The sequence below is a fragment of the Hippocampus zosterae genome, chromosome 4, assembly GCF_025434085.1.
Source record: "Hippocampus zosterae strain Florida chromosome 4, ASM2543408v3, whole genome shotgun sequence".
NCBI classification, from domain to species: Eukaryota; Metazoa; Chordata; class Actinopteri; order Syngnathiformes; family Syngnathidae; genus Hippocampus; species Hippocampus zosterae.
Window position 1 is genome coordinate 17,553,828 of NC_067454.1, and position 14,932 is coordinate 17,568,759.

A 14,932-nucleotide genomic window follows, 5' to 3' on the forward strand; every position below is an offset into this window, starting at 1 on the left:
TGTTTTTTATTTATCCAGCTTGGTGATTAAAACTCATTGTGGGACTCCGAAGTATGAAATATTAAAAAAAATTAAAATAAAAATGATACTGAAAAGACATTGAAGTGTCCTGTTTCCTGAGGTCATCACTTAATCCCAAATCCATAAAGACAATGAACTGTTCGGACCAGGCAAGGGAACCCCAAGAAGAATGGTAGCAAATGGCAAAGAGTCTCCGAGGACCTCGGTGATCCCGATCACACAGACACCAAAGCGGCCGAATTGGACACAACAGTTGTCATGCTTAGATGAGCGGTATATTTAGCTCATCTGTTGCTTGCAGCACATTAGCGGTGTCATTAAGACAACAAATGGCTTCTCTAACCTTCTTGTGTTCTCTCCATCCTGCCCTTTTCAGTCCTCAGCCATATCTCTTTCCATAAACAAAGAAGTACCAATTTGATTGCACTAGTTATCGGCAAGGTTCTCTTTTCGTTTGCCTCGAGAGTCCTTCCCCTTCCTTTTTTACAGTAATCACTGATCATCACCACTGAAGCTACCTCAAGTGCTCTCCAAAACTGAGTGTCTCTCTCTCTCTCAGTTCCGGCAGCATAGGAACAGTATTCTGAACTTTGTGGCCTCTCTTATCGTCTGCCATTTCTCCTTCTTCGAAACTAATTTCCTCTGACAGGGGACTTTATTTTGGTGGCAGTGATACGCAGTGCATGAGGCAGACCATGTCTCTATTATTAACAAGAGATTAAAACAGCTGTATGGCACTCCAGCAAACCCTCTCTCCCTGCAATGACATACGGCCCCGGATTACAAGATGCACTTGACCATTTAAATTTACTGCACTAACCAGGCTTCACCAGCTGGGGTTCATTACCATGACGCCTGGCATTGCTCAGAGTGAAAATCAGCTTGATGAGACACGTACGGTATGAAACTTAGTCTGAAGTGCAAGCGTTCTGGAAAGTTGTTTTGTTTCTTTCTCAGCGAAATGGGACAGCTCGAAGATTTTATCCGTAGGCAGTCATATACAGAAAATATCTGTACGCCGATTCCTCCTGCAACAATAAGTACCGTATGCCCCGTCCGGTGTACTAAAAAGACCACCAACCGACATCTTAAAAGACGAAGAGAAAATTATTTTTAGGCTAACAGAGGTCTAATTTATTCATCTGATGAAGTGCTTAAGCTAAGAGCTCCCCAGACACTAAATGAGACATGCATTCCCCAAGGGGTTCAACATTTGATTGGATGTAGTTACATTACTACAGCCCTAATTAAGAAGGGGGATGTGTTCCTGCAGCTTGTTCAAATATTTGTTTCTTTCACCGCTGTACTCTTTATAGACTGTAGGCTGTAGGAGGGAGACGCTAACATGAGATGTCTTTCAGAAAGGACATGCGGTAGACCTCATCGGGTGATCTCGCAATGAGACTGCATTGGCAATGAGACGAAGGTTTGTTTCGAGCAAATTTGACAGGCAAAAAGCAATACCGCGGTAAAGGAGCCGAAGTATGCCTTTGACAAGGGAGAGTTTGAGAGGAAAAGTCAGGTATCGCAGAAAGACACATTGGAAGCCGCATCCCCTCGCGGGACGCATTTTTCTTCCTCCAACAGTACGCGAGCGGAGAGCGGAGCCCTACCATCTTGCTCTGTCTTTGTCATCTCCTCCAGCTTCTTCTGCTTGAGTGTGTCCACCACGTCTGCCAGGCTTCCTTTGCGGCGCTCCGGAGTTCCAAACGCTGATGCGCTCAGCAGGTCGCCTCGCTCCCGGGCCCCCTCCTCTGGCTTGTGCGGGGAAGTGGAATTGTTGCGGAAGGAGTACTGGGAACATACTTTATTGCTGTCAGATTCCTGTATGACAAACAAAGGGGTCACAATGACAAGAGATGAGTGGATTCTGGGCTCTTCCTTTGAGTTTTCTCACACAACTTGAGTGTTGCAACATAGTCATCCGGACATATGAAGCGGCTGCGGTTGTGCTTACATATAGCTGCGACTTTGTGTTCAATAGAACTGGCTGCACCGCTAAATAGGATTTGATGCGGAAAAATGAGATGAAACGATTAGGCACGCTTGCATAGGGTACACGCATAGTACGTTTTGACTTCAGCTGCCGACACTTGACGGAGAAACCGCCCAACAGTAATTCTTCAAATTGCTCTTGAGTGTGCATTTGTGTTCAGGTGACTGCTATGTAATTTGTTCATTTTCTAGTGCAGACCTATTCTCAGCTGAGTGCCTGGAGACGTCGTAAATCTGTGTCCTGTCTCAAGCTGTTGTTGTTTTTTCTGTCCCACCTGTGCATGGTTTAGTAGTTAACTTGGGGTCTTGTCTCTAGCTGGCTTGCTGAGTGCTCCCTGTGCACGAGCACACATGAAGGGAAATGGGGAGATGCAGCTTGAACGGGTGGAGAGGAAGCGAGAGAGAAACAGAGAGCAATACTCCGCAGATGTAAGGTTATCGTCGGCACACGAGCCACGGCTGAGCGCTGCATCTGACAGAAGGTGGTGTTAATTACGGTTTGTGGAGCAGAAGGTCGCTAAGCAGCAAGGAGCCTCTGCCTTTAACAGGGGAACACTTAGGTGTGATTTAAACATTTTCCCTCATAGTAAGGAGAGGAAACGTTTCGAGATCCAACAATCAATGTGAGATTTCATCAACAGCGGCGCAGTGTCAATTCCTGGACTTGATGAATAAATTCCAATTCCTCATCCCTGTGCGGCATGTCAAGCCCTAGGCAGAGTTGCAGCGGTGCGGCCGGGTGGTCTGGTACCAAGCGCCAGGGTGGCACGACTGACCGACCCGCTGTGCACCTCCCAACCTTGTGTTGAATGATTATGCGGCGTGGCAGAGACAGTGGAGAGTGCTTGAGGCTAGTGGAGGAGTGTTGGCTTAATCAGCTGGCACGGGTTCAGGGCACAGCCTACACAGACGCATGGCACAGCAGTGGAGTCAGGTAATCAGCACACTCTCATTCCTCTCGCCTTATGCCTTTCTATTTTCTCCTCTGTATCATGCCACGCCGTCGTTTGATACGTTTCCTCTTGCATAACCTTGTTTTGAGTCGCTCTTCTCACCTTTGGCTTTCAGCAATTCATCTTCAGTTGTTTTCATGAAGCTGTCAACGTTTGATAACATGACAGAACTATTTTTCAGAGCTTTTAAACCACGTCATATTTTTTCTCCTTGCCTTAGGAAGAAACAGTTTAACGCGATGTTGTCTCACACCTCATGAAGCATATTCCGCTTCAGTTACCGACGTACCACCGATGATGATTACGAGGTCGTTCTTCAATGCCTTACACTCGCGTCACTCTGAGATTTTCATATTGAAGATTTTCACGTGATGCCTACTGAGTGTCGTTGTGCTGCAATCCTGTGGTGTTGACTGTTGAGTGTCTCCGCGGCCAACTGCGGAGCTGCTTCAGAAGCCCTCTGGGTGTCTTTACTGTTCTGCCATCTGTCAAAGACAACCACCTGCCTCTTGTGTGCGTCTCGCTCACAAGTGCTCACGCTGCCCTTCACTCCGCTAACATCAAAGTAGCTATGCACTTAGAACGTACAGCATCTGGAGAGCGACAGCCAATTTAGCTTTGACACAACAAGCCAGCGAACAACACGCGGCTACCAAGGACAAGACATGCTTCTTTTATAGAAACAAGAATGCAAGCTCAAGGGAAGGAGAAAAGGCCAAGTCTTTTGACCATGATGCAGTTGGGATTTGTGTCATTGCTAACGTTGAGGGAAACGTTCCTCTGTTTACTCTGAGAATAGATGATGCATTCGTATTTGGCAAAGCCACTTATACGAAGACCTCAGAGGTTTCGTTACTCCAAGGAGCTCGAGCTATGGATAGAATATCGGCTTCTTTGTACAAGCCGGGGACAATGAGTGCCTACTGAGACCGGATCTGCAACACCACGGGGAGCACAGTAATAGAGAGAGTGCACTTGAGTCTAAAACTGAAATCCCAAGAATTGAAAGTTATGTGTTTGACAGAGTTCAGCAAACATCACTCTTCTCTTGGTCCCACCATGAGGTAAAAACATTGAAGTAGACTGTGTATAAAATGAAAACCTTACTTTAAGAGCCCTGCAGATCCATCTGTGGTCTGAACGTGCACAATACGATAGTGAATGTGCAGAAAACAGACAAAGTCTGTGCACACTAAGGAACGTGCATCAGGGGCTTTACCGCTCAGCAGATATCTACAATTTAACCAATCAGATGAGGGCAGGGAAAATGATGATTAAAGACTTCTGGTGCTAAATGGTCGTGTTGCATGGAGGAAAAAATGTTTTATTTTTTTTCCATGAATTACTATTTACAGAGGTGGGGGAGGGAACCATCAACTTCTTTCCCTTTCAAGTCTTGTTCTCTTTTTTCGTTAACCTCGGTGCAGGTGCAATTGTATGTATGTATGTATTGTGTCTCACCATGCGCTGTTGGGCAGACACCAAGCTGTCCCAGTCACTCTCTGGAGGTACACTACTTAGCGGCTGAATTTCATCAGGATGGGTTTTTCCATGGAGCAGATTGTGCAGCGGCAGCTGCGGTGTGCAGTGGGCGTCAGTCATCTCCTCTTTTTCCCAAGACAAGTGATCCTGGCTCATGGCCTCATCTCCATCAACCACAGAGGCAAAAGGAGACGTGGTTTGCTTGGAAGACATGACTCTGCTGTAAAGCGACAAAAGGACACTTTATTAATATGAAGTGAATAACCATGAGCGACGCACAGAAATAGGGGTGTTTCCTCAAGGCTTTAAGAGAGTAGCAGAAGTGGCTTTTGGGCGTTAAAAACTACAGTACAAAACTTGCACCTGTGCTACAACAACGCTCAACGTGACTGCCTGAGGGGTCTGGGGCAGGCTGTGGGGTCTCTAATCTTTTGTTTAATGCAGATGGATGGCTTGATCTGGATGGCTTGATCTGGAACAGTGCCCGCTTGGGGCCTGGGCCAAACCCCAAGATACTCATGCAGCAGGTCAGCCAGACAGCGGGGCTATCAGCCAGGAAAGGAAAAATAAATAATCACAAATAATTTCACTATTTTTGCATGTAGAAAAATATATATTTTTTACAATTCTTTTTCTTTACCCTATTAATGTTGCACTTGAAAAAATACAATTTATTTGTTAACAGAATTGGGTACGTTTGATCCCTCCGCTAAGCTTCATGATATAATTAAATATATGATTTTAATTGAGTTAACCTGGGTGTAGTTTTGAACGACTTCAAATGGCCAGTCTAGGTGGCTGACAAACATTCACTTGTCTTTTCAAGTGTTGCACATACACATGCACACATTGCTGCACTGTGACAGATCAGCCTGAGCAGGGAGTGGGCCCAAACAAAGGTGGCCTAAGTTCATGTCATGTGTCTCACCAGCTGAACAAACAAGTCCACTAAGTCAGGTAGCTGGCTGCAACTTGTCTGTCTGTCAATGCTTCGGTCCTTTAGTGTGCCCGCATTTGTTGCCTCCTTTGTGCAGTGAGACTCGGCCTTCAATTGTAATCAGCCAATAAATATTTTCCTGGCTTGTGTATTATTGAAAATTCCCAAATCTGAGAAGAAAAAAAAACCTCAGAATGCGCATTACAATCGTAATCGAGGGCTGAGAAATGGGAGTTCGATGGAGAAGGCGTGCGCACGTGTGCGCACTGGGGGACGTTCAAGTACTCGTCTTCTGACGTATTTTTTATTAATGCGCCCAAAAAGCCCGAGCCTGGAGTGCAACAAACGCCTTGTCCTCAATGGAGTGTGAGAGCGAAACAAAGCACTGCTTTTGTATTACACAGTAAATCAAGTGGCATTATTTTACCGCTAAAATATTCAGTCTCCCAGGCACTTTTACTTGAGTCTCCAGCCATCAGTCAAACCGCTGAGGCGTGAGCAAGACAAGGGGATGGAGGGAGAGCGATGGAGACTCCATCCTCCTGTAACATGTGTCTACAGCAATCTTGTTAAAGAATGCAACAGATCTGCGGCAGGCTCCATAACAGTATTTGTCAGCAGAAGTTAATAATTTATTAGAAGAGCAAGGAGGTTCGGTGCTCAGGCAGCTAAAGAGTGGGGAGAACTGCCTCGGCCCCACCCCCTCCGCTGACAAGCCCCATACAATACCACCTCATATCATTGAAAGGGGAAATATTTCTTTGAAGATATCTCGTGGCAAGTACTGTATGGCATTTTATTTCTCATACTGGAGCGGGGATCACACGGCAACGTGATCTAAAGGCTTTTCTCAGCAGCGGATCGACGTTGACACAATAAAAGCAATTTATGAGGATAAAATAAGTTCTACTCATTTCAGTGTGGGTGTACATATTAATGAATCATCTTCTCCAAAAGAAATCACACTCTTTTCAAGCTTGGCCTCCAATGCAAACAAAACAGCCGTGTCTACATTCTAGAACTTTTGGCATGACTTAAACTCAGTCAAGTTCTTCCAAAAAAACAAGCTCCAACTCTGCCTTTATATGGTAAACAGAAAAAAAAAACATGGTGAGCTTCAAGTTCATAAATCCTTGACAGGCTTGCCATCATTCATGCTTGATTATGCCATAACAATGGACAGCTAACAAGCCAAACTAATCAATAAGTGCATGAAGTGCTATCTTTCGTGCCCACTTTGCCCAAGACAAAGCCCCAGTGATTTTGAAGACGACAAGCAGACACAAGAGGAAGGATCAGCTCACACACACACACACACACACACACACACACACACACACACACACACACACACACACACACACACACAGTATAGAGCACGTTAGCTGACAATACTGAAGGGGAGAAGCCTTAACCCGAACCCTACAAGCTCATATCGCCTGGAATGCTTTGACTCATGAATTGCTCCTTGTGATAATGTTTCAGCAAAACAGCCTCTGCTTAATTGCAAAGTATTACAGGGGGTGTCACACAGCACTCATCTATGCGCCCTTTTGACTTGTGGGGCAAAACTGTCCATAGCGAGCCGTTCTTTTTCTTTCATGGTGAAAGAGGCCGACTGAATTTCATCAGCTGTGATTGCCTGGTCATGCCATTAACCTTTTGTTGACACTGGTGACAAGTAACTCATCAACAGATTCCAAGAACCACGTCCATCCCATGAGCATTGTGAGTGTCCTGAACGGCTTGGTTTTGATCACAAGACCCCACAAGGGAAAGAATGCAAGGGTTAAAACTGATCAAATTAGACTGAATTATAGATGTCTGAAAAAGGAATAACCTTCAGATGGATATAGCGGTCAACTTTGGGCTTCCTGTGTAGGTGCGTGCATGAGAATGCGGATGGGTTAAATGCAGTGAACACATTTCACTTAAGGGTTGAACCGACGAGTTATATTTTCGAATCATTTGTTTTTATTTGTTCCAATGCCGGTCCATCAAAATAGATCTTTGTGAGAAACTGGTCTGTGTTCCAAAAAAGAATAAAGACTACTACACCGGGCCGAAAAGAAAAACATCAATGACATCATTAATTGATCACCTATGACTCCACTTTCATCACATTACAGTCGACGATGGGAAAAAAATTGCACGTTGTTGAAGCCCTGGTCCGTAATAACTGACTAACAAGATGTGCCATGTAAAGATGCATCGCAAAGTCACAAGTTACACGCCAACTTGTAAACACATATTGTCACACAGTGAATAAATCAACGGAACTTTCTGGCTTCATGCAGGCTTCTAATTAACCAAGGTGATCTATAAATCAGTCAGTGTTAGTGTACAATGTCGTCGTCAAGCCATTAATCACCCACAAGGGCTGCCATTTTAATGTTTAATTACTTGAAGTACCATGTAAAGAAAATACAATGCCTAATTGTATAAACATTTGGAATACGGTTTGATGATGATGAATCTGGGAATTTACAGAGGCGCGCGCGTGCGTGCGTATGTGTTGGTGTGCATGAGTTGAGCAAAATCATCTGCTCATTTGCCTCCATGGGTTCCTCCTGTTCTAACAGGTGTCGTGGTAGGGTTCCTCGGGATTCTTCACCTGCCATAATGAGATATTACTACCTGACAGCTCCCAGCTGGAGGAGCATTGACACGGAAGCCACCGTTTAGCACAATTAAATTATCACACTGAGCGGCCCGGTAGTCCAGTGGTTAGCACGTCGACTTCACAGTGAAGAGGTACCGGGTTCAATTCCAGCTCCGGCCTCCCTGTGTGGAGTTTGCATGTTCCCCCCGGGTCTGTGTGGGTTTCCTCCGGGTACTCGGTTTCCTCCCACGTTCCAAAAACATGCATGGTAGGCTGATTGGTCACTCTAAATTGTCCCTAGGTGTAGGTGTGGGCGTGCGTGGTTGTTCGTCTCTGTGTGCCCTGCGATTGGCTGGCAACCAATTCGGGGTGTCCCCTGCCTACTGCCCGAAGCCAGATGGGATAGGCTCCAGTTCCTTCCATGACCCTCGTGATGATAATGCAGTTCGGAAGATGAATGAATGAATTAATTATCACCCTCTATTGTGATTGTGCCATGCTGTGCAGCCGCCAGCTTTCTGGGTACATAATCAACTCGTAATACAAGGCTGTAAACCGCACACGCTCATTCGCCGATTGGCAAATGTACACACGGTGAGGAATTCCAACATGGGAGCTTTGAGGAAAAAAAAAAATTGTCATTTTCTCCGCAGTGTGTTCGAATGTGTTATACCTCAGCTGACAATGTAATTACAGATAAAGGTATTCAAATAAAGTAAATGGTTGGGAAGATCCGGATTTTTCCAACTACAGTACTGCGATGGATTGGCTGCAGAGTTGTCCAAATTAATTTGGTAAAATTGTTCCTCCATTATTCTTGACCTTCGCCTGCAAAAAGTCAACTCAATTACATGTGTACTTCATCCCCACTTCACACTCTCTCCTGATAGCCTCTCTATTAGACATGGCCACTGTTACCACATTGCTGAAACCCAAACGACAGCCAGCCTGAGCAAATTATGCAAGCCACCTGAAGTGCCCACTTTACATATCGAGCCGCGTATTGATAATCATTTTGCAGGATAAATTATTTGCAATAATATGCCGCAAGAGGAAGCGCCTCGTCGCTCACTTTAAACACTTGTGCAGCTGCCATGACTGCGTGGTTGGTGTCCTTGCGCCGTACGAGGCAAAGCCACACGCAGGTGTGAGAGTGCTTAAGTGTTCCTGTCTGACTCCTCAGGAAGGATCGATGAGCACTCACACACTAAATCCCCCCACGCCCTCCCCTCCACTACCTCCTCCTGTGTGCCCGTGGCCCCTTTTCTGATCCCAGGAAACTCTCCGAGTTGGGTGGCACAACTCTCAGTTCCTCGGGATACATACAAGTTCACCTTGTGCACCGACTGTACAATGTTCAACTATAAAAACTAGACAGAGAAAAGAAAAGCTAGTGAAGCTTTGCCCTCTTTCTTCCTTCATTTTTTTTCCACAAAACCTGCTGGGCGCTGACGTTCCCAAAGGCTCTTGTGTTGCTGCCGCACTTAAGCAAACTTCACAGCAAGTCAGGCCTTCCACCAACACAAGCCCATTTGCCGAGCAACAGTGGAGCTTTGTGGCTTTCCACGGTTGACAGTAAGTTATGAGCCCTTTGTGAACAGGAGAAGGAAAACAGAGATCGGAATTTGGCAGCAGCATAATAATACAGAAATCTCCTGTTTGCGAAACGTGAAATTTTCATGGCAACAATCAGGCATTGTTGGGGGAAAGAAAGGCAACGGTGACAGATGAAATATAGAGCGGGGCCCCCTTTTTGTACAACCGTAAACAAAGCGCCATTCAAGCCATGTCCACTCTGTCATTTATAAAGATAACTTCTTCTGTGCTCTGCAAAGTTTGCTTCAAATGGCTGCCCTTCAACAAATCCAGCGTAACATCTCATACAGTTGCCAGAGAAGTGAGTTGAGGAGTGAGGCGGGGGTAGCCAACGGTTGGCAGAATCATCCCATGTATCCAAAAAGAAGCCCAATTGTTGTAAAGGAGGCATCAAAACACCAATGGGATTGGGAAGTTAGGAAACAGAAAAAATGGGCCCTTTGGGTGAATAACACTGACAAATGCTCAATGACAGTAAGTTATTTTGAATGAAGAAGAGTATGTGAGGGGAACTGTGGGACCCAATTTTTAGTCTTACCACCATGAGGTCATCATTGGCACAGTGAGTGAGGTTCGTAGAAATGCCATTGGAGCGGACATCTGCGGCGTGAACGCACAGTGCCCCAGTCCCTACCAGTCTTGGTTAAGTAACAGGAACATTTGCATGGAGTAGTGAAGAGAAAAGCAAGTGTGCTTGCTTTCATTGTCATCCCATAATCACAGTAAAGGCCGGATATGACGAGGGATTGGAGCACTGGATTTTAAATCTATGGGTCAAAGTTCCTTTGAGCAAAGCAACAAACCCGGTCTCTTTTGACATAAAAATAGTTTATTTTGGTTCGGAGTGACTCATAAAAGTGCAGTGCTTCCTTGAGATACAAATTTGTTCCACGACCACACTCGCAACTCAAAATACTCGTGTCTCAAATTGTCATTTTCCATTGAAATGAATGGAAATGCAACTAATCCGTTCCAACCTTCACCCTAAAAATCAAAGTAATGACATAATTAAAGAGAATGCCAAAGAATTAAACTTTTTTTGTCACACCACATCAGTCAAATAGCCAACAAGCTGCTTTTTCTGATGTGCCCGCCTTGGCCACCCTGAGACAGTGTAAAATACTGTTCATTGAGACGCCTCAGCTCCTCCAAGCTCAACGGTAGTGCTATAAAAATATGCTGAGGGAGTATCGCAAATTCCATTTATTGCAGGTGAAATTCGGGTGGTCTGGAATATAACCCCTTGCAATGGAAGGGGATAACTGTATTTGTATCAATGGGTCAGGAGGAAAACTGGTCTCTAAGAGTAGGACAACTCATTGTAATTCTTAGAAAAACTACTTGAGCGCAAAGTGTCTGTTCTCTATTTTTTCCATTTTGGAGCCTGTGTCTGAGATGGAATAGTGGTTGGGGGTGAAGTAGCCAAGTCTTATGTGACACGTCAATTGGAAAATCAAAACGGGGTAATTCATTTGCTCCACCAGAAAGCCATGAGAAAGAAAGATCAGGCGAGCCACTCCTCAAAGATTTATGATTAAGTCTTATTATTTTTGGGAAACTGACACTGATTGCTGATTTAAGCCACAGAAACCAATTCATTTGCCCACATTGAATAGAAAGCATGGTCAACAGTGTGTGGCGTTTTGACAGCTTGGACAGGAAAGAAGTAGAGCAAATGTTAAGGACTAGATGAAGCTCTGTTTGGAGGTGGTTAAAAGTTACCTCAAGTGATTGACAACTGATAAAAAAAATAAAATTAAATTAAATTTAAAAAAAACCTTGGTCGACCCACTGATCCTAGTAATTGCCCCAAAATTTGGTTGACAGAAGACATGAATGAAGTGCTTTTTAACCAGTCCTGGGATTCACGGGTCAGCACAGAGAAAAGTTGAGTAAATGAATGTGAAACATACTGCTCGTAAAAATCAACGGGCTGACAGTCATGGTTGAATAGAAAAATGTTCTCGGCACTCCAGGGAAGTGGGCGCTGTAGCGGCTCAGACGCTGACCGAAACACAAAATGTCTCATCAGTCTACTTTTGTTTCCCAACCTTTCTTGAGCGAAGGCACCCATTTTACTTTCGAAAAATCTCACGGCACACCAACAAACGAGAATGTGATAGAAAGTATGAATAACATATGAATTACGCAGTGTGGAACGGGAGCCTATTTAATTGAGCACAAGCTGATATAACTTGCAGGATGCCATGAATTATTCGGTTGGATGCATAATTATCAACTGGTAGATACAAAGATTTATTGCACCTTCTGCGACCTAATGGAAGAGCATTTGTTTGTTCTGCTTGTCAGTTTTCGTCACTGTAACAGTCAGGTAGATGAACATAGATTCTGTAGTAATAAATTAACACCATTTTTGGGACGTAATAAGTAGAAGTGGATAATTTCCACACTACAGCACCTTAGGTTGGGAGCCCGCTCCATGTTTCCTGCAATATAGAACACATCCCTGTACAGTAAGGGACTTATTCTTCGAAATGGGACCCAGAGAGACAACTGAGATTGGCCATTATTGATGACAAAACACTGGCACTGCTTCAGAAACTGCAATGGCAATCCCTCACATAGGCTTCACTGACAAACTGTTCCCAGCCGGCTGATTTGGTCCATATCAATGACACAACTGTAGACACCACAATGACGTCTGGATTTCGGAATCTCCCAAATGGGGCTTCCCCCTGGCGCGTCAGACACCAACTCCAAAATTAAACAAACCCAACATTTAGGGCATGCAAAAAGAATATAAACAAGAAGAAAGAAGTTGCAAATGAATCTCTTACATGAGAAAATTTGTGATGCCGGTTTGTCAGCAATTCTTAAATGCTTGCATTTTGTTCATCGTTTTGTGTGTTAATTGTTTAATAAAGAAGCAGTATTGTTGCTGATCCATCATACTGGTGTTAATATTTGGGGGTGGGGGGGGGGCTGACAGACATAGAACAGAATTAATTAAGTCAATTACTTTCTTAAAAAGCCACAACTGTGCTGCAGCACCAGTTGTGTGTGGTTGGGCAGGATGCATGGAGCCTGTGATTCCTGGGCAGCCTCTCCCCCCGGCCACTTCTGTTGTGGTTCCATGCCACCGCAATCATTATGCTCAGCCTCAGCAAAGCACAGCACGAGTGCAGAGCTGTAGCTCCCTTCACTCCACTCGCCGGGCCCGCGAGCGAGGAAATAATCTGGTCATGTCAAAGTGTTTTCCTTAATTTCAGCAGGGGGCCTTTCATTTAGACAAAGAGGACTATTGTCAAGCATTCACTTGAAGCAGCAGATCAAAATACGGCTTGGATTGTGTTACAGTCACTGGAAAATAATTCGTTTAAAAGTGATTTCAACAATGAATGTCTAATATCCAAAGTTAGTCCAAAATAACCAATGCCGTGGTCAAAATACCATAGTGGCCATAATCAATCTTTTTGAAGAAACACACACCAAACAGAAGGCAAATAGAGAGTGAAGGCCAGACAAATATTTGATAAGGGGATAGGGATTCAACTTGTTTGACAGTGTTTTTTGCTCTGCACCATCACACACAAGCCTGAACCATGCGTCTGTCTATTTGCTTTCTACTCAAGTGTGGGGTAACAGCTGCATCTTTCACACATTCTTGAGCATGTAACAAATCCACAAACAATGTCTTGGTCTTAAAAAAATTAAGAGGTTGCAAAATGTGATCTACCTTAATAAAAGGGGACCACTTTTTGTCATATTTGTTAAAATTGTCTTGATGACAGGAAGTGATCATGAGACTCAGAATTTCCCATCCCCCTATCCCGTGGGTGTGCCTGCCTGCAAAGTGCTGCTCTAGCTGCTCCTGAGAATTGCATCGCAGCAAAGGCTGTAAGACCATGGCAGCAACACCCTGTAACATGGAAGGAATACCTCATGTTGGACAGATTCAGAAACACCTTGAACACGGGCTGGCCGGCCACTCCGACTGCTTGTAATGGCAAACCTGGCTCCATGGTGCCAAGTATCTGCTTCGATCTGACTCTTGTCCAACAGCACACAGAAAACGCAGTCACACCAATGAGATTAAACATTCTAATGATCTCATATTTGAGCTGACAAAGGGTCCTTCTCGTTATTAGTGTGACTTCACCACCACCCCAAAAATAAGCCTTGTTTGCTATAGTCAGAGTTGATGCAATATGAACCACACAAGAAGCAGTGATCTGCATATTCAATAACCTCCGTAATTATATGCACAATTCATCAAGGGGATGTGATTGCAGGGGAAGTGGAATAGAGTGGAGCTGAGAGGTCTGATTCCTGGAGGACTAAAGTCTAATCACTAAACTAACATGATAATTGAAATCTAAATTGAATGCTAAGGCTCTCACAAAGAAAATCTGATATTTCACCAAGTATGAAAAGTAAGCTTGCAACTACATGTTTATTATGATCCATGAGCAATTCCTGATGGAAAAAAAATATATATAGAGAAGCACTAATCCACCAAAAAAAGAGATGCCATGTGGAATATAACATCCTCATTAACTTCTAGGTATCAAAAACATCGGTCCTTGTGATTAAGTTAGTGTCAGCCAAAATGTGAAATGAATTTGTGCAGAAAACATTCTACATGTGGTTTATGTACAGCCTTTTTTTCTTTTTTTTCCTTTTTTTTACAGTATTTTCCTCAATGCAATGACAGGAGAGTTTGCGTCGGAATTCAATAATTGCTCAATATACCACACTGTTACTCTCAAAATTCTTGTTTTCAGTCAAAGAATATGTCTTGCCTATAGGTGCAGTACTTCAAATCCTGTATCGCATGTCCATACAAAGAAAATAAAAACGATCGTTATAGCATTTAATAAGGAGAGCATTTGAGGGCACTGCGTCTGTCCTCCACTTCACCTCCACTTCTAGGCTGTCTTCCCATTCGCATCTCAGGTTTTGCTCATTGTCTGACAGGCGCAAAGTGAAAGTGCAAAAAAAAAGTCCTCAGTCCCATTCTGCTCATCAACCCATTCCCCTGCTATTGCCGCCCGACCGCAGGACTTGTATTCATCCTTCAGTAACATTTAATTAGTAATATCAAATTCATTAACCTATACTGCTGTTGCGCTGGCCTCAGCCATAAATTAGCTTAATGTGAGCAGACGTATTGCAGCTGTAATAAGGGGCATAAAACTCAAAGAGAAACAGATTCTGTTCCTCGGTAGCTCATTATAGCTGGGGAGCGTTCACGTTCAGAGAAGCAACTCCCCTTCATTTTTAGTATGGCTTGAGAAAGCTGTTCCAAAGCAAAGGCCATTTGAAAATGATATCATGAGCAGGCATTGCAACACTACTGCCCCAACAGATTTTTTTTTAAGTTAA

The 14,932-nt window shown here is 44.1% G+C and overlaps 1 protein-coding gene across 6 annotated transcripts in view; it reads right to left on the reverse strand.

Annotated features, from left to right (window-relative positions):
* sox6 (SRY-box transcription factor 6) overlaps positions 1-14,932 on the reverse strand; it is a 152,063-nt gene that overhangs the window by 98,269 nt on the left and 38,862 nt on the right. For all 6 annotated transcript variants that reach the window (XM_052063633.1, XM_052063630.1, XM_052063632.1 and 3 more), the window contains 2 exons: positions 4,431-4,671; positions 1,635-1,845 (listed from right to left, as the gene is read on the reverse strand). In XM_052063633.1, coding sequence (XP_051919593.1) covers positions 1,635-1,845; positions 4,431-4,664 — 445 coding nt within the window. In that variant the 5' untranslated portion in view covers positions 4,665-4,671. The remainder of the gene's footprint in view (positions 1-1,634; positions 1,846-4,430; positions 4,672-14,932) is intronic.